The sequence below is a fragment of the Zophobas morio genome, unplaced genomic scaffold (assembly GCF_036711695.1).
Source record: "Zophobas morio isolate AGI-343-1 ecotype UQ-CSIRO unplaced genomic scaffold, CSIRO_AGI_Zmor_V1 ptg000006l, whole genome shotgun sequence".
In the NCBI taxonomy this organism is placed as follows: Eukaryota; Metazoa; Arthropoda; class Insecta; order Coleoptera; family Tenebrionidae; genus Zophobas; species Zophobas morio.
Genome location: NW_026972111.1, coordinates 6,563,230 through 6,585,580, shown reverse-complemented (window position 1 = coordinate 6,585,580; position 22,351 = coordinate 6,563,230). Strand labels below are relative to the sequence as shown.

At 32.2% G+C, this 22,351-nt stretch overlaps 1 protein-coding gene across 5 annotated transcripts; it reads right to left on the bottom strand.

Moving 5' to 3' along the window:
* Nucleotides 1-3,474: 3,474 nt before the first annotated feature.
* On the bottom strand, nt 3,475-21,011 carry LOC135123448 (katanin-interacting protein-like). Of its 5 annotated transcripts, none has more exons than XM_064048100.1 (14): nt 20,875-21,010; nt 20,689-20,825; nt 20,536-20,637; nt 12,567-12,826; nt 11,893-12,461; nt 11,646-11,843; nt 5,319-5,456; nt 5,135-5,269; nt 4,752-5,085; nt 4,317-4,700; nt 4,027-4,268; nt 3,850-3,980; nt 3,637-3,802; nt 3,475-3,594 (listed from the first exon to the last, which is right to left on the bottom strand). In XM_064048100.1, exons 2-13 carry the CDS (start codon nt 20,793-20,795, stop codon nt 3,655-3,657), a joined length of 2,748 nt encoding a protein of 915 aa, XP_063904170.1. In that variant the 5' UTR covers nt 20,796-20,825; nt 20,875-21,010; the 3' UTR covers nt 3,475-3,594; nt 3,637-3,654. The 5 variants fall into 5 exon arrangements, with proteins under 5 accessions (XP_063904170.1, XP_063904169.1, XP_063904172.1 ...); XM_064048099.1 differs by having other exon boundaries at nt 3,475-3,586; XM_064048102.1 differs by having other exon boundaries at nt 3,475-3,802; nt 20,689-20,822; nt 20,875-21,011.
* Between the last annotated feature and the right edge of the window lie 1,340 nt (nt 21,012-22,351).

Below are 22,351 nucleotides of genomic sequence, written 5' to 3'. Positions count from 1 at the left end.
TTTCGACTTTTTAAATTTTAGATTTTTCACTTTTTTGATGTTGCGATTTCTCAATCTGTTGATTTTTCGAATTATCGCTTCGGATTTTTCTGGTTTTCAATATCTCGATTTTTTGATTTATCATTTTTTTTTAATTTCAATTGTTCCAATTTCGAATTTTTGATTTTGGACAATTTCGGTTTCGCAATTTTTCGACTTTACTTCTTGATCTTTTAATGTCCCGAATTCTCCATATTTAATTTTTTTAATTTCGATTTTTCGATTTCCCGACATTTCAGTTTTCAGATTTTTCAGCTTCTCGATTTTTCAGTTTTTCCATTCTTCAATTTTTCTATTTTTTAATTTTACGATTTTTTGAGATTATTATTTATCGATTTAATTTTTTTAACATGTATTTCGGTCTTTCCGTATTTTAGATTTCCCGCTTTCTGTTTTTTAAATGTCATATTTTTCGATTTTTCAATTTTTTGAAATGTTTCAATTTCGAATTTTTCGATTTCGACTGATTTCGATTTCTCAATGTTTCTATTTTTTGACTTCATTTCTCTTTGCTTCACTTTTTCAATTTTGATTATTCGATTTGACGGTTTTTCGAGTTCTCAGCATTTCACTTGTGGGATTTTTCAACTTCGCGATTTTCCGAATTTTCGATATCCTGATTTCTAGTTTTCTATTGTTTTAGTTTATCGATTTTTTAAATTTCCCACTTTCGATGTCTCCATTTTTCAATTTTCGATTTTTTAATGGTTCGATTTATCGATTTTAATTTTTTTAACATGTATTTCGGTCTTTCGGTTCTTAACATCTCGATTTTTCGACATTCCGTATTTTAGTTTTTTTGAATTTTCAAGAGTTTAATTTCTCAATTTTTTTGGGAAATTTTCAATTTTTTGATATTTCGATTTTTTAGATTATGTTAAAAGTAATGCAGTCCTAAACTTGTGATTTATGAATCCGTGACGAAATTTTATCCTAAACATCGATATTTAAAAAAACTAAATTTCTCGATTTTCAATTTTTCGATTTCTCAGTTTTCCGATACATATTTCAATTTTTCGATTCTTCGATTTTTCTATTTTAATTTTCGGATTTTGGACAATTTCGGTTTCTCAATTTTTCGACTTTACTTCTCAATTTCTCGAGCTTTTAATGTTTTGAATTCTCCATGTTTCACTTTTTCAGTTTTGATTTTTCGATTTCCCGACATTTCAGTTTTCAGATTTTTCAGCTTTTCGAATTTTCAGTTTTTCACTTCTTCATTTGTTCTATTTCTCAATTTTACGATTTTTTTATGGTTCGTTTACCGATTTAACTGTTCTCGATTTTTCGACTTTTTATAATTTGTCGACTTTTCGTATTTTGGATTTCCCGATTTTTTAAGTTTTCAGTTTCTGGATTTTTCAATTTTTTTGATATTTCAATTTTTTCATTTTTTAAATTATGTTAAAAAGTAACACAGTGGTTCATGAATCCGTGATGAAATTTTATCCTAAATAGGATAAGAGTGATTTTGGCAAATACCTTCTAGGAAAAGAGACGGCGGGTGGGTGGGGCTAGTACCTGTTAAGAGCGAATTTGGCAAATGACATCCTCTAAGAAAAGAGAGGGTGGGTGGCTGGGGTTAGTAGCTGCTAAGGTAAAACTGACTTTAGCAGGTATTAGCCCCGCCCATCCGCCCTCTATTTTCTTAGAGAGATCTCATTTGCCAAAATCGGTCTTATCCTAGCAGGTACTAGCCCCGCCCACCCACCCTCTCTTTTCTTAGAAGGTATCTCATTTGCCAAAATCAGTCTTATCTTGGCAGCTCCTAATATACATAGTATTCTTTGAACAATACCATACTTAAAAATATGTTTTTAATTTCTTGTAAAGAAATAAGTATTTTACAGTTAAGCTCCGCCCCCTTGGTTCACGGCAAATAAAAAAAAACATCACAATTGAGATAGGGCGGGTGGGCATTCATAAATTTTGCTTTTTTATTTTCACATGTGGAGATTTCTTGTCACAACACGAAACTTAAAAATGTTTAAAATGGAAAATTTGTTCAAGGAAATATCGATTTTGCAATTAGGTTCTGCCCCATAATTGCAAAAAACATTTTAACCATGTTCTAAATTTTTTGTTATGAAAAAATATGAAAAGATGGATGTGTATATTAAAAAAAATATATAAGCCCCACCCACCCGCCCTATCTCAATTCTGATGATTTTTTTTTTCGTCGTGAGCCAAGGAGGCCGAGCTTAATTGCAAAATCCTTATTTCTCTACGAAAAATTTGAAACATGTTTTGGAGGATCGGGTAGTTCAAAAATACCATGTATACTAAGAAAAACAATAGGTATTTATTAAAAAAGAAAACCAAAAGAGAAGCCCCACCCATCCGTCTCGATCTCAATCGTGAAGAATTTTTCATTGGTTTTCAGAGCGACGGGCGGAGCGTAATTGCAAAATCGATATTTCCCTATACAAATTTATCATTTTAAACAGGTTTTAAGTGTCTTGTTGTGAAAAGATGACTACACATTTGCGAAAATTTGCTATTTCAGTAACTATTACAATTAAAATGCAACCAAAACATACTTATTTAATATATGATGACCTGAACATCCCGCCTTAAATTGACATGTGAAGAAAATTTGAAAGGCCCGCTAAAATTCAAAATTTGGCCTTGGCTGTGATCGTCTGACAAAATGGAACCCTACGTTGAGTTTTTGAAAAATGGCGGGATGCGTTCAAATGCAAATGGTGGACCCCAAGGATGGAAAAGTAGGGCAAAATAAAACACAAACTCGCAGTTGGGTCTTAACTATTGGGCCAGGTCGACAATGTTACGTCATCTCGACCGCCTCTGAATTCTATTCTAACCTTTATCTTTGTGCAGATGGCGTGATAAATCCCGCCAGCTCGACTAGGAACCGCGCACTCCGCTTCCACCACGTGTTTCTGTGTTATTTATCCTCGATTCCATTTATAGGTTCAATTCTTATAACTCTGATATTAAACTACAACTGAACAAGTGTCAAAGTTTCAAAAGGGCAAAAACAACATTTAAATCCGCCGTACAATCTTGTGAAATTTGAAACTCATTCATAATTTTGTTAAACAAAAGACTGACTCCTGACTAAGTGAATTTCATGAAATCTACTGATTGTTTATCTAAATAAATCTGTGTGTTAAATTGTGTTAACACCAGTTAATGATTAAAATCCTAACATGAACTGTGAATTTACAAACAATGAATTAAATTTACATTCACAACAAACACACCAAAAGTGACGCTTTCACGTCCCTCTACCAAGCAGCCATCTTTGTCCCTACAACCCTCTAACTAAAATCCCCAACAGGACTACCAACTACCCAAAGTGCTAACGTGCACATGGTTGCCTATGTTTAACGATTTTTTTGTTGAATTTTTTTTCAAATTCAAATTCGGTCACCACAAATAAAAATACAAATTTTTAAAAACGTTTTTAATAGAGTATCCATAGACAACAAATACGTAAAAGTAGCTTTAAAAAAGTCGAGTTGGCCCACCAATCCTACGCGTGGGGCACCAATGGCATCCTTTCCTCCCTCGTCACAACATGCTAAACATCTAGAAAAGTACAAAATTGCCCACCAGCTTAGACATACATACTTTCATCCATAAGTGATCTTAACGGCTTATGGACGTATATCCCCTATCGTACAAATTGACTGAGGTAAATGGTCTCAACGCTGGGTCCGCTTCAGGCAGCGAACCTCCACTGGTAGTTCGTATGTCTTGGTCTAGCAGAATCACATCTTGCGAAAAGGCACTATTTCTAAAAAATTTAAAAGTTGATAGTTTTCAAAAAAAGTACGCACTAACCTCATGACAGTATCGTATTCTTCCCCTATTATTGCTTCGTTTTCGGTAAATAGAACACATTGGTAACCACTCGCACCTTCAGAATACTTTTCCAAAGTCCCATTGTAGACCAACAGATCGTCGACCAAAATCTACATCGTACACAGTGTGTAAAAATTTAACATGAGATAATCTTACCCCAAACTCCTTAATCCCTCTATTTGGCGACTTCGAGTAGTTCCACAACTTAACCAAAGACACCACGATGGGTTGATCCATCACTATGTAAATCCTGTTCAAATGTTTCGGTATTATAGGTGCCAACCATGAATGGGACCCCGTATGGTCATCATTCACCCCATCGATTAGTTTATTGGGTGTCCGCACATCCCCGACGACGTTCGGCAAAGAATTAACACTCTCGGGGTAGGCACAGATATCTACAACACTGAAAGTAACACATCTTCGTTCCAAACCCAAAAACCCACTTTGCTCCTCCAAAATTATCTTCTTCCCGTATTGATTAAACAGTTCTATCCCGTTTAACCCACAGTAGTACTGGTCGTCCCAGCTCGAAAAAACTATAACCTGAAAAACAAAACCCTCCGGCATTGATGACGGCTCGTAAAATTCGTCTTGGTCCAAAAGCGACGGCATCTCGTCTTGATTGTCCTCCAGTTCTTTTAAGTCCTCGACGAACTTAATGTCTTGGACGAAGTCGTAGAACTTGTTACCTGGAGCTCGTCGGAGTATGAAAATTTCGTTCTTGGTTAGAGGATTCTTGACGGGTTTGCCATCAAGGAGGATCTTCATGGCACGCACGCCGGCGTAGGAGGTCTCTAGATTGCCGTTATAGTTCCAAATTCGTATCCCTGACGAAGACAAAATCTCTAATTGTGTAGACCAAAGGGTTTGATTTTTACCTGAAACGTATTTGGAATCCTCGAACTCTATTCTGATTGTCACCTCTTCGCCAAACTCGAACGGCATCCACCACATGTTGTTTTCGTTGTTGGTGATATTGTCTTCGTCGATCAGTTTCGACAATCCCGAGGTTTCAGTTTTGACACTACAGCTCAACTGGTTGGGTTTAACTAAAATAGCAGTCTCGTTTCCTTGGACCAGTTCGAATCCAGTCAGTCCGATCATGGTAGAGTGGCCCCAGTTCGACAACAAAACTAAATCTATTTGGGTTGCTCCTAGTAGGATTTGATCGGTGGGAGAACTTTTGGCTACCGGTCCTGTGATTGGACGGATCTAGAAATGACGATTCAGTTAAAGAGTTTTGATTGGTTGTGGAATTTACGTCAGAAGAGAGGGCGGAAGTTGGAGGACGGTCTGTGATGTTGGGGGTAGTCGGTCCTGACGTCAGAAAGGAGTACGACGGGTCGTTCTTGGCTATGTTTTCTAAGATTTGGTCCTCTGTGGTGAACAGGATGGTCTAAAACAACAGCTGCTACTATTAAATGGGGATTTAAGTGTACACTAACGTCTCCGAAGGCGTGGATTCCGCCCAAAATTCCACCACAGGCTTTGGCGATTTCGCCTTTGAAGATGGGAGTGTCGTCCAAGAACATGACGATATCTCGAACGCCTCGGTATGAATGGATTCTCGATTTGTTGTAATTCTGAAAAACCAGATATAGTAAAACATTGAGTAGAGAACGCTAACTGCATAAAATTCGTATAATTCACTAAGGTAATGCGTAGGTACACCGTAAATCAAGAGAAAGTAATTTTTTACGAAAAAAAAACTCAAAGCGGGTTCATAAACCACAAGTACAGGAGTATGTTATGTTATAAGTTTTAGATAGTATTTACTAAAAACATCGTGAAATGTCGTCATCAAATAGTTGGTGGGGATGATTAGAAAAATTTTTATTAGCTACGTAATAGTCCTAAAATACACATGAAATTTCACAACAGTCAGTGCACTAGTTTCGGAAATTATTTGTCTAATAAAAAATCAACACGGACAAGAGACAGAAGGAAACGGGAGACCTATTTTTCCTGCTTTCAGAGTCATCAAACGTCGAAAAAACACGAAAGTGGTCATTTGCGCCATGGACCCTATTAAAACACTTCCTTAGCTAACGAATTGATTATTTAGTGCGTTTCGAAATGCTGCGTGAATTATTTGTTTATTGCCGACAACCAATGGGAAAACATGTTTTCGAAAAACTGAAAAATCTAAATATGTATCGAGAAATTGAACAATCAAAAAAGTGACACATTGAAATATCAATAAATTAAGAAATTAAGAAATCGAAAATTATAAAAATCGAAAAACTGAAATATCAAAAATTTTTAAAATGGAAAAATTGAGACATGGAAACTTGAAAAACCGAGCTGTCAAGAAATCGAATAAAAAAATCGTAAAATTGCAGAATTGAATATTCGAAAAATTGGAAAATAGAAATATTGAAAAACGGAAAAATCCAGAAATCGAAAAATCCATAATTAAAAAATCGAAAAATCTAAAATTAAAATAATCGGAAAATTGAAGAAATGAAAAATTGAAAAATCGAGAAATTGAAAAATCCCAAAATTAAAATGACGAAAAATTGGGAAATCGAAAAATGGAAAAACTGAAACATCGAGAACCGAAATATAAAAAAATCGAGAAATCGAAAAGTTGAGAAGTCAAAAAAATTGAAAAAGTGGGAAATCGAAATATCCAAAAATTGAAAAGTTAAAAATTAAAAAATTTAAAATATAAAAAAAATCGAAAAATCGAGAAACTGAACAATCGAAAAATCGAACCATTGAAATCTCAGTAAATCGGGAAATCCAAGAATTTAAAAATCAAAATTGGAAAATTAAAATATCGAAAAATTGAATAAATCGAAATACTGAATTATCGAGAAATCAAGACCAAAAATTCGAAAAATTAAAAAGTCAAAAATTTAAAAATGGAAAACTAAAAATTGAAAAATAAAAAAATCGAGAAATCGAAAAATCGAAAAATTGAACAATCAAAATATTGAAAAATCCCAAAACTGAAGAATCGAAAAATTGAAAAATCCCAAAAGTGAAACCGAAAGTTAAAAATCAAAGCCGAAATATCGAAAAATCACGAAATCGAAAAGTCGAAAAACCAAAAAACTGAAAAATTGAGAATTCGAAACATTAAATAAGCGAAAAATTGAAAAATCTATAGTTTAAAAATCGAAAAAAGGGGAAATCGAATATTCCAAAATTAAAATAACCGCAAAATTGAAGAATCAAAAAATTGAAAAATCTGAACATCGAAAAATTGGAAAAGTCGAAAAATCAAGGAATTGAAAAATCGAAACATCGAAAAATTGAAAAACTGAAGCACCGAGAAACGAAATATCAAAAATAGATAAATCTAAAAGTTGAAAAATTTAAAAACCGAAAAATTGGGAAATCGAAATAGTCCAAAATCGAAAACTTGAAAAACTGGGCTGTGAAGAAATCGAATCAAAAAATCGTAAAATTGAAAAATTGAGTAATCGAATAATTGAAAAATAAGAAATTTAAAAATTCAAAAAATTGAAAAATAGAAATATCGAGAAATCGAAAAATTGAACAATCGAAATATTGAAAAATCCCAAAAGTGAAACATTAAAAAATGGAGAAATCCGAAAGTTAAAAAATCAAAGCCGAAATATCGAAAAATCACGAAATCGAAAAGTCAAAAAACCAAAAAATTGAAAAATTGAGAATTCGAAACATTAATAAGCGAAAAGTTGAAATATCTAAAATTTAAAAATCGAAAAAACGAGAAATCGAAAAATCCAAAATTAAAATAACCGCAAAATTCAAGAATCAAAAAAATGAAAAATCGGAACATCGGAAAAATTGGAAAAGTCAAAAAACATCGAGAAATTGAAAAATCGAAACATGGAAAAATTGAAAAACTGAACCACCGAGAAACGAAATATAAAAAAATAGAGAAATCGAAAAGTTGAGAAGTTAAAAAATGAAACATTGAGTAATCGAAAAATTGAAAAATAGAAATATCGAAGAAGTAAAAAATCCATAAATCGAGAAGTCGTAAAATCGAAAATTAAAAAATTGAAAAACTGAGAATTCAAAATATCAAATAATCGAAAGGTTGAAAAAAAAAATCGGAAAAGTGAAGAATTGAAAATCTGAAAAATTGCGAAATTGAATAATTCCAAAACTATAAATCAGGAAAAATTGAGAAATCTAAAAATTGAAAAATAAGAAAATCGAAAAATTGGAAAAATGAAAAACCGAAATTGCAAAATCGAGAAATCGAAAAATCAAAACACCGAAAAATTGAAAAACTGAATCATCGAGAAATGAAATATAAAAAAATCGAAAAGTTGAGAAGTTGATAAACCGAAAAATTGAGATATCGAAATAACCTAAAGTCAAAAATTCGAAAAGTTAAAAGTTGAATAATTTAAAGTATAACAAAAAGCTAAAAATTGAAAAATAAAAAAATTGAGAAATAACAGAACAATGGAACCGTCGAGAAATTAAACAATGGAAAAATCGAGAGATCGAAAAATAGAAAAACTAGGCTGTGAAGAAATCGAATAAAAAAATCGTAAAATGGAAAAATTGAGTAATCGAAAAATTGAAAATTCAGAAATTTAAAAATTCAAAAAATTGAAAAATATAAATATCGAAGAAGTAAAAAATCCAGAAATCGAGAAATCGTAAAATCGAAAATTAAAAAATTTAAAAACTGAGAATTCAAAACATCAAATAATCGAAAGGTTGAAAAATCTAAAAAAAAATTGAAAAATCGGAAAAGTGAAGAATCGAAAATCTGAAAAATTCCAAAACTATAAATGAAGAAAAATTGGGAAATCGAAAAACTGAAATATAAGAAAATCGAAAAATTGGAAAATTGAAAAACCGAAATTCGAAAAATCGAGAAATCGAAAAATCAAAACATCGAAAGATTGAAAAACTGAATCATCGACAAATGAAATATCAAAAAATCGAAAAGTTGAGAAGTCGATAAACCGAAAAATTGAGAAATTGAAATAGCCCAAAGTCAAAAATTCGAAAAGTTAAAAAAAGTTAAAAATTGAATAGTTTAAAATAAAAAAAATCTCAAAATTGAAAAATAATAGAACACTAGAACCATCGAGAAATTAAACAATGGAAAAAACGAGAAATCGAAAAATTTTAAACCAAATTCTCGAAAAATCGAAGCGTCAAAAAACTGAAATTCATAAAATTTAAAAATTCGAAAAAATGAAAAACAATCGGAAAATTGAAGAACTGAAAAACTGAAAAATCGAGAAATTAAAAAATCCCAAAATTAAAATGATGAAAAATTGGGAAATCGAAAAATTGAAAAAGTGAAAACCAAAAAGTCAAAAAATAGAAAAACCGAGAAATAGAAAATTCAAAACATCGAAAAATTGAAAAACTGAAACATCGAGAACTGAAATATGAAAAATCGAGAAATTGAAAAGTAAAAAAATTGAACAAAAAAATCTAAACATTGAAATTTCTGTAAATCGAGAAATCCAAGAAATTAAAAATCGAAAAATTTAAAAATCAAAAATTTTAAAAATTGGAAAATTAAAATACTGAAATATCGAAAAATCAAGACAAAAAAATAGAAAAATAAAAAAATCTAAAATTTAGAAATTGAAAAACTGAAAAATTGAAAAAGCAAAAAATCGAGAAATTGAAAAATTGAATAACCAAAATATTGAAGAATCGTATTACTGAAAAATCCCAAAACTGAAATATATTAAAAACTGAAGAATCGAAAAATTGAAAAATTCCAAAAATGAAACATCGAGATATCCAAAAGTTGAAAAATCGAAGCCGAAAAATGGAAAATTTACAAGATCGAAAAACTGAAAAATTAGAAACCTGAACAATTGAAAAATCAGGTAATCGAAAAGTCAAAAAACCAAAAAATCAATTAATCGAAAAAAATTGAGTATTCGAAATATTAAATAAACGAAAAATTGAAATATCTAAAATTTAAAAATCGTAAAACGAGAAATCGACAAATCCAAAATTAAAATAATTGGAAAACTGAAGAATTGAAAAATTGAAAAATCGAGAAATTGAAAAATGACGAAAAATTGGGAAATTGAAAAACCGAAAAGTCGACAAATTGAAAAACTGAAGCACCGAGAAACGAAATATCAAAAGATAGGGAAATCGAAAAGTTGAGAGGTTGAAAAACCAAAAAATTGAAAAATCAAAATGGCCCAAAATCGAAAAGTTAAAAATTGAAAAATTTAAAATAAAAAAAAAGAAAAAAGGAAAAATCGAGAAATCGAAACATCAAAAATATCGAAAAACAGAAAAACCTAAAATTTTAAAATCGAGAAATTGAAAAAACGAAAAAATAAAATCGAAGAATTAAAGAATCGAAACAGTGAAAAATCCCAAAACTGCAATATCTAAAAATTCAATAATTGACGAAAATTGAAGACACGTAAAACTGAAAAATTCCAAAAGTAAAAAATCGAAAGCAAAAATTCGAAAGTTTTAAAAATCGGAAACCTCAAAAATAAAATAATAAGGATATCCAAAAGTCGACAAACCAAAAAATCGATTACTCGAAATACTGAATTATCAAGAAATCAAGACATCAAAAATCGAAAAATTAAAAAACCCAAAATTTAAAAGTGGAAAAACGAAAAAATAGAAAAAGTAAAAAATAAAAAAAAACGAAAAATTCAAAAATGTAAAAATTGAAGAACCAAAATGTTGAAGAGTCGTAATATTGAAAAATCCCAAAACTGAAATATCAAAATACATATTGAAAAATCGAAGAAAAATTGAAGAATCGGGAAATTGAAAAGTCGAGAAATTGAAAAACCTAAAATTTGAAAATCGGAAAATTGAAAAAACGAAAAAATAAAAAATCGAAAAATTAAGGAATCGAAGAAAATTGAAGAAACGAAAAATCGAGAAATCGAAAGGTTGAAAAATCGAAGCCGTAAAATCGGAAAATCAGGAAATCGAAAAAGTCGAAAAACCAAAAAATCGAGTAATTGAGAAATCGGAAATGCTATTTTAATTTTTTTTTCCAATGCCTATAACGTAAAAACCAAGACGGATTCATAAACCACAAATGGAGAAGTACGTTATTATATAAGATTTAAATAATATTTACTATTGTAAAATTTGGAGATGACGTCATTCCATGTTGGTGGGGATGATTGACTGAATTTTGGTTAGCGTTTTACCATCTATATGATATTCCTAACATACGTACAAAATTTGACAACCATTGGTCCGGTAGTTTCGGAGATTGTCTATCCAATAAAAACCCGGACAGACGGCGCACAGACAAACAGACAAGCGGAAACGGGAGACATATCTTTTCTTACTCTAGGGGCCACGAAACGTCGAGAAAGTATCCAGTCGCCCGATCGACTTGGTTACAATACTTTAAACTTTAACATTGAAACTAATCTTAAACATTACCGCATTTGAGAGGAAAGACGTTGAAAATTATCATCAATTAAATTAATATAATCATGGACTCGATATGGAAGGTGTATTTTGTCTTTATTGTGTGTTATTTTCCTGCATCCGATTATTTTATCGCAGCTTGAATTTGAACATTTATTCTCAAACTATTATTTGTTTTTGACCGTATTCAGTATGTGCCTTATGTATTTATTGTTATGTGATATGGGAGAATCATTGAAATTCTTGATATAGTTTAGCGTAATTAAGTGTTACTTGTTTCATTTCTTATTTTTAATCAAAGACGAGGCGAAGACGGGGTATAGAGTATAATATGCGGCAGGTTTTTTGGACATCGTAATGTGGTGTGTGTAGAGTAAAATCATCGAGGAAAAGCAACGGACGACATAGGTAACACTCACCCAAATCCTAATCATAGACAGCGTAGAAATTTCCTCGAATTCGACCGTGATGATATGACTGCAGCCATTTTCGAACGGTGCCAACCAAATATGCATATCGTCTTGAGTACGATTCACACCATCTAACAAATTGGCCACAACTCTCGGGTCATTATTACACTCAGGTAGTTCATTCACATCTGGAGGCACTGCGGTTATCTGCAAACACCCCCTTAAACACAATCCAACTCCCCCTAACTCCTCTTACTCGCTTCACTTGAACAAGCTTTCCGTCAACTCCAAAAATCTCAATCCCGTTTAACCCCACGTAGTACTTGTCACCCCAAGTACTCAAAATATCAATAATCAAAGTATGTCCCGTCGGCAGCTCCGGAATGATAAAAACACTCTCCTTCTTGCTACTCTTCTTCGAACTTTTGCTCTTATACTTCGAGTTGCTGTTGTACTTCCGGTACGACGCCGCGATGGCGTCCGGCTCGCCCCTCTCCAAGCTGTACCGCTTCAGTCTTTCGGTGATTCTCTCGTTTTCGGCCAAAAGCTCGCAGATGATCTCCTCCCGCAGCTTGTTCTCCTTGTCCACCTTCAGCTGATACTCGCTAATCTTTCGCTCGAAGATCGGGTCGTACCTCTGCCTCGGGAACAGGTCGGTCTGGCTCTTCGAGGTTAGGGCAAACTTTGCTTCGTTAAACGGGTAATTGGACATCTCGCTTCTGCTCCTGTTTGGCACGGTGCTGTCCAAGAAAGACGGGCTGTAAACTGTACCGACCTCGCTTTCGAACTCGCTGGAGGAAATCGGTGACAGAACGCAATCGTAATCTAGAAATGAGTCGAGGCAACTCGCAGAAAAATACCAAAGTGCGTTGAATCGTTTATTTTTAATTACATTTTATTTTGTGAGGACAACACGCGGACATCACTTACCGATCTTTGGATCTAGGTTTAAGTTTTTGGCACTGTCTAGGCGTCCTTTGTGGGACTGTTTGAAGTTGTCTAGACTTTTCCATGATTTTTCTAAATCCGCTTGGCAGGGATCCGGCCGGAGGGATTTCATGTCGAATTTGTTGTCTAGTCGTGGGATGAGATACTCGGATCTAGCGTGGGATATGCTAGTTAAGTTTTCGTCCATTATTTGGGAAGTGAGGGACGATCTTCGGCCGTATTTTGCAGATTCGGCTTGGCGCCTAGAGAAAATATTGTTAAAAGATGATTATTATTTTAAATGTAAAAGCGTGCGTGTAACCCGGCACCTCCACCAGAAAACTGTAGAATGTCTGGTTTAGAATTAGTAATTCCAAAACCAGTTTCTTAAATACTTTTTACGAATTTTATTTTATTTTTATGACTACCCCTCCAAGTAACAATATACACTGACTAGCAAAAAAAAGCGGCCACCCTAACAAAAAATTCGCAAAACCACTTTAAAAATTATTATTAATTTAAGTCTAGTGATCGTTATTTTATTAAATAACCATTCACTATTGACACATGATCTACAAATTAGCAGAAAAAAGAAGACAAATAAACGCAGAATTAAATTTAATTTAACAAAATAACAGAAACAGACCAAGAACGATATTTAAAAAAAAAAAACAATAAAGGACAATATTAATGCAATAAGTATTGACTCATCATATTTTGCACATTTAAGATTTATTCAGCAATATTTTGAGATGACATCATCAGTTTTTTAGGGGGGATGAACAAATAGCAAAAACAAAAATTTACTATGCTTATGATAACTTTAAAACATCTGCAAAATTTCAAAGCAGTCGGTTTTGCAGTTCCTGATTAAATCAATAAAATAAATTAAAGCATTCATTATTTTTTTTGAGTCACCTTGTACAAGCGAATCCAAAAAATATGAATAGAATGATCAATCACAGGTACAAATTCATCATTTTTTGGACCTTTTAGATAGGATTTATTCGGCAAAATTTTGAGCTGACGTCATCAATTTTTTTGGAGAGGATAAGTAAATATATTTTGATTACAAATATATCATGCTTATCATAACTTTAAAACATCTGCAAGATTTCAAAGCGTTTGGTTTTGCAGATTCATAATTCAATTGCAAAATGTTGTTTCATAATTTTGATTTTTTTTATCCAAAAAATCTGGACGTTTCGGGTAAATACTCAATTCGGAGTCATAAACTAGCACCTGTGTAGGACTATGTTATTTTATACAATTTAAAACCCATTTACTATATACAATTTTGAAGTGATGTCATCACATTATTGGTGTGGATGATTAAACAAATTTTGGTTAGCAATTTGATGATATTCCTAATATAAATACAAAATTTGACAACAATTGGTCCAGTACTTTTGGAGACTATCTAAAAATCCTGGAACGACAGACAGACGGACAGAGGGACAGACGGGCCGACGGACAGATAGTCAGACAGACGGAAACAGGAGACCTATCTCTTGGTACTCTAGGGGTAATAAAAGGTCGAGAAAACGTAAAAGTAGAGAGTCGGCTAATGGACTCGATCACAATTTACTTTCCTTATGCTCGGTAAGTAAAACAGGGATAAAAAAACGGGTAAAAAAGACTTAAAAAAGCCCAAAAAGTTACAAAAACCAAGAAAAAATAAAACGTTAAAAAGTGATTAACAAAAATGGGATCAAAAAAACAAAAAATGCGATAAGAAAGGGACAAAAAGAGACCACAAAAAAAGTGGAGAACAAAAAAAGAAACCACAAAAAAGGCAACAAAAATAAGGCAAAGAGAAAGCGAATAGAGAACAAATTACTCTAAAAAAAAGAAGCAACAAAAAAATGGAAAAGCGACCAAAAAATCCACAAAAATTGCGACAAAAAGGGTATAAAAATCCACAAAAAAACGATTAAATTTTTAATTTTTTTCTATTTTAGATTTTTTGATTATGGGCCATTTCTGATTTTTGAATTTTTCAATTTTTTAAATCTTAGATTCTTCGATTTCTCGATTTCGCATTCTTTTATTTTTCAGGTTTTCTATTTCTCAATTTTTCGATTTTACGCTTTTGATGGTTTCGATTATTACATTTTTCGACTGCTTAGTTTTAGATTTTTTGCTTTTTTCGACTTCAGTCGAGGTTTCGATTTTTTGCTTGTTCAATTTCCCGATTTTTCAAATTTTCAGTTTTTCGGTTCAAAATTTTTCATTTTTTCTACGTTAGATTTTTTGATTTTGCGCCATTTCGATTTCTAAATATTTCAATGTTCAATTTTTCGATGTTTCGATTTTTGGGTTTCCCGAGTTTTCGATTCCTCAGTTTTTCGATTTTTCGGCTTCGCCTCGCGATGTTTTGTTTTTAGGATTTCCCGTTTTTTAGATTTATCAATTTTTCGATTATTTAAATTTTACGTTTTTCAATTTCCCGATCTTTTAAATTCACATTAAAATTTTTCGATTTTTGATTTCTCGGCATCTTGGTTTTTCAATATTTAAAATTTTTTCGCTGTTTCAAATTTCAATTTTTGTGATTTTTTCCACATTTTAGTGTTCGAGTTCTTGATGTTTCGATTGCTCGATGTTTCAATTTTTCGACTTCTTAAATTCTTCGATGTTTCGGCCAAGTATAGATATGAATTTACAGAACTGGAATCAAAAAATGGGCAAAATGGGGCCACAAAAAAAAACAAAAAAAGTAACAGAAAGAATATAAATAAGGGAGACACAAAATAGGTGACTAAAAAAAAACAAATCGCAATTAAAGAAGGCATCACAAAAAGCTTGTAAAGAAGCAGTGAAAAAGGAACAAAAAAATGAGACAAAAACAACAAAAAAATTAAAAAAACTAAAAAGGTAACTAAAAAGAGGAGTTTGTGAAGGGATTTTGGTTGTATCAGTGTGGGTTTCTTTAATTCGTGCTCATAGAAGTTATTACTCTCAAAGGTTTAATTTTTATTTTCTTTAGTTTGTATGATTCTTTTACCTTTTTTTTTATTTGGAATAGGCACAAATAATAAGTCAATTAACACGCAAAAATGGTAATAAAAAGGCAAAAAAAATGTCACAAAAAAAGTATAACGAACAAAAATATGTGATAAAAAAAGGAATGAAAGGCAGTGAGGAAAATACACAATAAAGACGACTAATAAAAAAGCAACATAATTGTGACAAAAAAACACAGCAGAAAAAAGCGACAAAAATAGGACAAAACCCCGTCAAAAGTGCTTCACGAAAAAAATGCAAAAAACGCAAAAAGTGGCAGAAAGTGGAGGAGGGGGGGAAATGCCACTAAAAAAAAATGCAAAACTGCCATTCAAAAAAGGACAAAAGAGACCACGAGGCGACAAAAATAAATAAATAAGACACAAAATAATGCGATAAAAAAACGTCAAAAACAAGACTACTAAAAAAAAATTACGGCAAAAATTACTACAAAAAACTCGTGAAAAAAAGGAGACAGAAAAAACCCAAAAAAAATAGGTCAAAAAAAGCAACAAAAAAGTGACATAAAGACGATAACGAGTAAAAAATGGTGTCAAAAAAAAATAGCGACAATACAGTCCCCAAAAAAATGCGAAAGCGCCAAAATGTCTGTGGTTTTCCCAGACATCTCGAAAATTGCTCATGTGGTGCCTATTTTTAAATCGTGTTCTAAGCATTTTGTTCATAATTATAGACCTGTAAGTATATTGTCGGTTCCTGCCAAATTATTTGAAACAATTTTTTCTCAACAATTACGTCATTCCTTTAAGAATATTATCATTGAGTCTCAACATGGCTTTTATGCTGGCAGATCTACGCAAACTTATCTTACTTTTAGTGATATAACTGACGCTTTTGAAGGTGGTTATGATGTACATTTACACAGTTACACAGACTTTCATAAAGCCTTTGACAAAGTTCACAATGAATTGCTTTTAGATAAATTGTATTTGTATGGCATTCGTGACCCTCTTTCTCTCATTTTGGTTAGCGTTTTACCATCTACATGATATACCTAGTATAAATATAAAATTTGACAACAATCGGCTTAGTACTTTCGGAAATCTCGGAAATAATCATCTGCCTAATAAAAATCCAGGACAGCAGACAGACGGACAGGCAGACGGAAACGGGAGACCTACTTCTTCGTCCTCTAGGGGTCATGATAGGTCGAGAAAATGCAAAAGTAGAGAGTCGGCCGACGGACTCGATTACAATACTTCCTTTGCTTACACTTGGGAAGTAAAACGAAGTAGGAAGCAACAAAAAAATGAAAAAGCGACCAAAAAGTTCACAGTGAATGCGAAAAAAAAAGACAAAAAACTATTCGCAAAGAAGGCGATTAAATTTTTCATTTTTTCTATTTTAGAATTGTTGATTTTGAGCGATTTCGATTTCTCGAGTTTCCGACTTGTCGACTTCTGGATTTCTGGATCTAATGATGTTTAAATTATTTCGATATTTCAGTGATCAATTATTCGGTTTCTCAATTTCTCGGCCTCGATTTTTAGAAATGTAGATTTTTCGATTTCCCGATTTCTCGTTGCTTAGGTTTATCAATTTTTCGATTATTTAAATTTTACGGTTTTCGAATTTACGATTTTTTGCTGTTTCAATTTCCCCATCTTTTAAATTCATATTTGAATTTTTCGATTTTTGAGTTCTCGGCATCTCGGTTTTTCGATATTTAAAATTTTTCGTTGTCTGGAATTTCAATTTTGTGAATTTTTCCATATTTTAATTTTACGATAATTCGATTTCTTGATGTTTCGATTGCTCGATCTTTCAATTTTTCGACTTCTTAAATTCTTCGATTTTTCGGCCAAGTATAGATATGTACGTATTTACAAAAAAAGTAACAGAAAAGGAATATAAATAAGGGAGACACAAAATAGGTGACTAAAAAAACCAAATCGCAATTAAGGAAGGCGTCAAAAAAACTCATAAAGAAACAGTAAAAAGGAAACAAAAAATAAGACAAAAACAACAACAAAAATTAAAAAAAAAATAAAAACGTAACTAAAAACAGGAGTTTGTGGGGGGATTTTGGGATTATCAGTGTATCAATTTTTATTTTATTTAGTTTTTTTTTTTTTTTATTTGAAAGTGGCACAAATAATAAGCCAATAAAACGCAAAAACAACAATAAAAAAGCGACAAAAAATGTCACAAAATACCCACAAAAATACGATAACGAACAAAAAAATGTGATAAAAAAGGAATAAAAGACAGTGAGGAAAAAACACGAAAAAGACGATTAAAAAAGCAACATAATTGTGACAATAAAGCACAACAAAAAAAAGGGCGACAAAAGTAGGACAGAAACGCGTCAAAAGTGCTTCACGAAAAAAATGCAAAAACGCAAAAGGTGGCAGAAAGTGGGGGTGGATGGGGGGAAAATGCCACTAAAAAAAATGCAAAACTGCCATTCAAAAAGGGACAAAAGAAACCACGAAGCGACAAAAAATAAATACAACACATAATGCTGTAAAAAATAGTCAAAAACAAGGCGACTAAAAAACAAATTGCGGCAAAAATTACTACAAAAAACTCGTGAAAAAAAAGGAGACAGAAAAAAATACGCAAAAAAATAAGTCGATAAAAATAGGTCAGAAAAGGCAACGAAAAAGTGCCAAAAAAACGATAATGAGTAAAAAGTGGTGACAAAAAAAATATAGCGACAATACAGTCTACAAAAAAATGCCAAAGCGCCAAAAACAATCCACGAAAAATGTTACAAAAAAGTAATAAGTAAATATAGTTTAAAAAACACGCTTTTGTGACAATATGGAGTCAAAAATAAAAATAAATGTTTTTTAAAAATTAACCTTAATGTAAAACAAGCAGTGTGGGGTGCTTGATATCAGTTGTCGAGAGCACTTTTAACATTAAAGTTAATTTTTAAAGATTATTTTTTATTTTGTAGTCCATATTGCTTCAAAAACGTGGTTTTAGTTTTCGAACATTTTAAGTGTATAATTGGTTGCATACTTTCAGTGATATCACAGTATGATATGTATTCCTAAAGTGCGATAAAATTCAGATTTCTCTCTCAAATGTAATGCTTTCCTAGATATTTTTGAACCCGTTTGGTGCCAAAAACGCTACAAACCACAGAAAAAACTTGAAAAATAACGTTTCCGAAGTTTTTTTAACAAATTTCTTGGATCTACAAACGCCAGAATGTGAAAAATTATTCCAATCGTCTCCTTTTTCGCAAAATAAGTCCAGACAGATGTGTCAAAACAAGTCGAACTATTCTTCAGCACTCATAAAATTAAAAGAAAGATTTCTAACTAAAATTTGAATTATAAAAAAACTACAAAAAAGATCATAAAAAAGCGATAAAAATGGGACAAAAAAGGATAAGAAAGTGACTTAAAAAAAAAGGCAAAAGATCGGAAAACGCCATTAAAGAATCTACGAAATTTCCATCAAAAAAATACAAAAAGAGATCACAAAAAGCCAAAAGAAAAGGTAGAGAAAGACAACTAAGAAGAAATAATAACAAGGATAAATAAAGGAGACACAAAATAATGAGATAAAAAGGCGACAAAGACAAATCGAGGTAAAGGCGACTAAAAAACAAAAAAAACGAAGGCAAGAGAAAAAAAATAGAGAAAACAAAAAAAGAAAGAGAAAAGGATCAACAAAAAACGGTAAAGAAGGAGTTAAAAAATCACACAAAGAAAAACAACAAAAAAAGGTACAGAAAAAGATAAAAAAAGGGAAGAGTAAAAAACTTAACAAAAAGAGCAACAAATAAGTGACAAAAAGAGGAAAGCGCGTCCAAAAAACCGGTTTTATGGTACAAAATATACATAAAATACACCTGCCACTAAAAAAATCACTTCAATAACGTAAGCAATCACCCCTGTTTTAGCGTTTAGAGAATTAGGGAAAGCCTCCCTGTTGTGATCTTCCAAAACTAATTTACTACGAAACGGCAATTGTTTAAACAAAAATGCATCGCATTCGACGCCACGATCCCCCTTTAATGAGTGTAATTAGTGTAAGCTCATTAATGAGCGATTTTCTAATATCAAATGTGTAAAAATTTGACTATTCCATCAACACATGTTATTTTTGTTTTAATGTTTGTCAATTCACAGTCCTTGTTAAAATTTTTAACGTTTCATGGTCCTCATACAATTAATAAAATAATAATAATAATAATAAAACACGTAGCAGAAAATTCACTTATTCAGACTCACCTTAAATAATTTTAATCACGGTATAGCTCAAAAGTTTTTACTTAAGTTATGTTGTCTACACTTCACAACTTCTTAGGTACTAACGATCTATTTATGTTGATCCATTTTGACAGAATTAGCATCAGTTAAATTAATTTTGCTTGCTTCCTTTCTTGTAATTTTGATACTCACTTTGGTATCGTCATAAACCCTTAAAATTTTAACTTTTCAAAATAAAATATCATCAAAACGTATTATTGAATCCTTAAAATTCTACTTTTCATTATAATTTAGTGATCATAAATTCTATAAATTTTACATCTAAAAATTATTTTGTTCTGTAAATTTTTATTATAATGGTTTTTTGTGGTAGAGAATTCTTTAATCAAATTCTCCTGAACAGGTACACTGTGAAATTGAGAAACGACTACCTACCTTCCAAGTGTACGATTTCGAGAATTATGCGATTTTTATCGAAAGCAAAATTCCAATAATTTTAACGCCACATAGAAAACCACTCACTTCTAATGAATAATACCTCAAAATTCGGACGTTCATGGTCTGCTTACCCTCGATTAACGTTTTAATCGCCAAGAAACTGAAAAGCTAACATTTGTTCAATACCGACGCTTTTCGGAAGTCAATTGGAGATAAATTATTCTGAGGGTAACCTTCTAAAATTAAACTACTACATATTCAATGAGCATTCCAGTCAACACATTTCTCCAGGAAAAATAATTGTTCCACACGTACTCAAAAACCAAAATTCTTACCGACTCGTTCGATCCAGCCCTTCGAAAAAGCTCTTCACATCAAGATTATAAGCCAAACTCTTATTCCTCTGCGAGCGAAGATTCTGACTCTGGACGATTTTGCTAAAACCGAAAACTCCCTCAAACCAAATTAGCACAAACCCAAAAACCCACTGTGAAATGTCCTCCAGCCACTTCGGCATGGTCCCATGGGACGGAATATCTGTTGATTTTCTGACACTGTCGTGTCCGTCATCCTTCATCGGGATGTTCGGATCCATGGTCCTCACCAGCACTTAAATTTCTCTCTACTAAACACACCGTGTCCACCGACCCTCCACCTCGTAAACCACCACTTACCCAATTTGCCAGCAAAATTCTTGAAGCACGACGACCGCTCACATTGCACTCTACTGCTCTAATCCTAATCTGACATTGCGGATTTCAAACGAAAACCTGCTGGGTTTGTTTTGATGGTGCGTCTCCATGGTAGCGGTCTAATTCACGCTTTGACGAAACAACAAGTGAATGGAGGCGGCGACGGCGGAATGAGGCGGTTTTGTGAAGGTATTTCGGTACAAAGAGGGACGAAACGGCGTTTAATTAAAAAAACATGCAAGTTTTGTCGATACGGTGATCGGCGATGGGTTATAAATCAGGGACTCGACACGTGAAGAAGACTATAGTGGAGGAAAATTGCGAAAAAGGGAACACAATACGAACAAAGTGGGTTCGTTTAGACAGGGGCTGGGGTGAATAAGCGACGCGTAAATACTTCTATTAGAGAAAGACAGGTATATATTAATGATGGAGAGAGGAAGGAAATAATGTACAGTATGAAATTGATTCAGGTCTATATAATATCCATTATGTTTCACATATTGAAAGTTTCCAAAGAATGGAATTCTTTAAAAAACGGCCACGAGAAAAAAAAATTTTTAAGTGACTTTATAAGGAGTTGAACAGGGACCATTTAGCTGCTTTTCACGCCCCAAATGTAAACTTTTCTGTTTATTTAATAATGACTAACAATATTCGTATCGTACCAAAATTAATATTTAAAAAATTACAAATGAGCAATAATTTTATATATACATAATTTTAAATTTTAAGTGTATTCATTATACAGAGTTATGATAAACTAGTGTACCTAAATAATATAATGATAAGAGTAGAGCAAACACTGACAAGTGACAGCAATTTTTGATCCAAAACTAATGCCGAAAGGTCAGTGGCGTTACTAGGAAAATTTTAAATAGGGGCTACTATTGAATTAGTGATATTAAGCTTAAATTTACATAATATAATGAACAAAATATCGAAGGAAATTATTTTTTAGCACTTGATAAGATAAAACTGATATTGGCACTTTTGACATTTTCGTCCATTTTTCAACTATTTTAGAAAATAATCCAGAGTCTGGTCAGGCCTTTTTTATTTTTTTCATATCCTAGATTCCCTTAGTTTCCATTTCCAATCGACAGAAGAACATAATTACCCCCGCCCACCCACCCTGTCTCCTTTTCAGTGACTGATTTTATGCAATCTGAATGAAATTAATGATCTTATACTAAACAGAAATAAAATTAGTCGTTAGAATGAGAAAAGGGTGGGTGGGCGGGGCTAATACTTTCTAAGACAAGACTGATTTTGGCAAATGACATACCTTCCAAGAAAATAGAGGGTGGGTGGGTGGGGCTAGTATTTGTTTAGATAAGACTGATTTTGGCACTTCTGACATTTTCGTCCATTTTTCAACTATTTTCGAAAATTATCCAGAATCTGGGTAGGTCTTTTTTATTTTTTTCACATCCTAGATTTTATTAGCTTTCACTCC

Excerpts from the sequence above, each read along its gene's own strand:
- LOC135123448 (XM_064048102.1), bottom strand. The coding sequence starts at position 20,795 with ATGGATCCGAACATCCCGATGAAGGATGACGGACACGACAGTGTCAGA. Across the intron at positions 12,462-12,566 it reads AAACCTAGATCCAAAGATCG|ATTACGATTGCGTTCTGTCA; the intron begins GTAAGTGATGTC and ends ACTCATTTCTAG. Across the intron at positions 3,803-3,849 it reads GAATACGATACTGTCATGAG|AAATAGTGCCTTTTCGCAAG; the intron begins GTTAGTGCGTAC and ends TAAATTTTTTAG.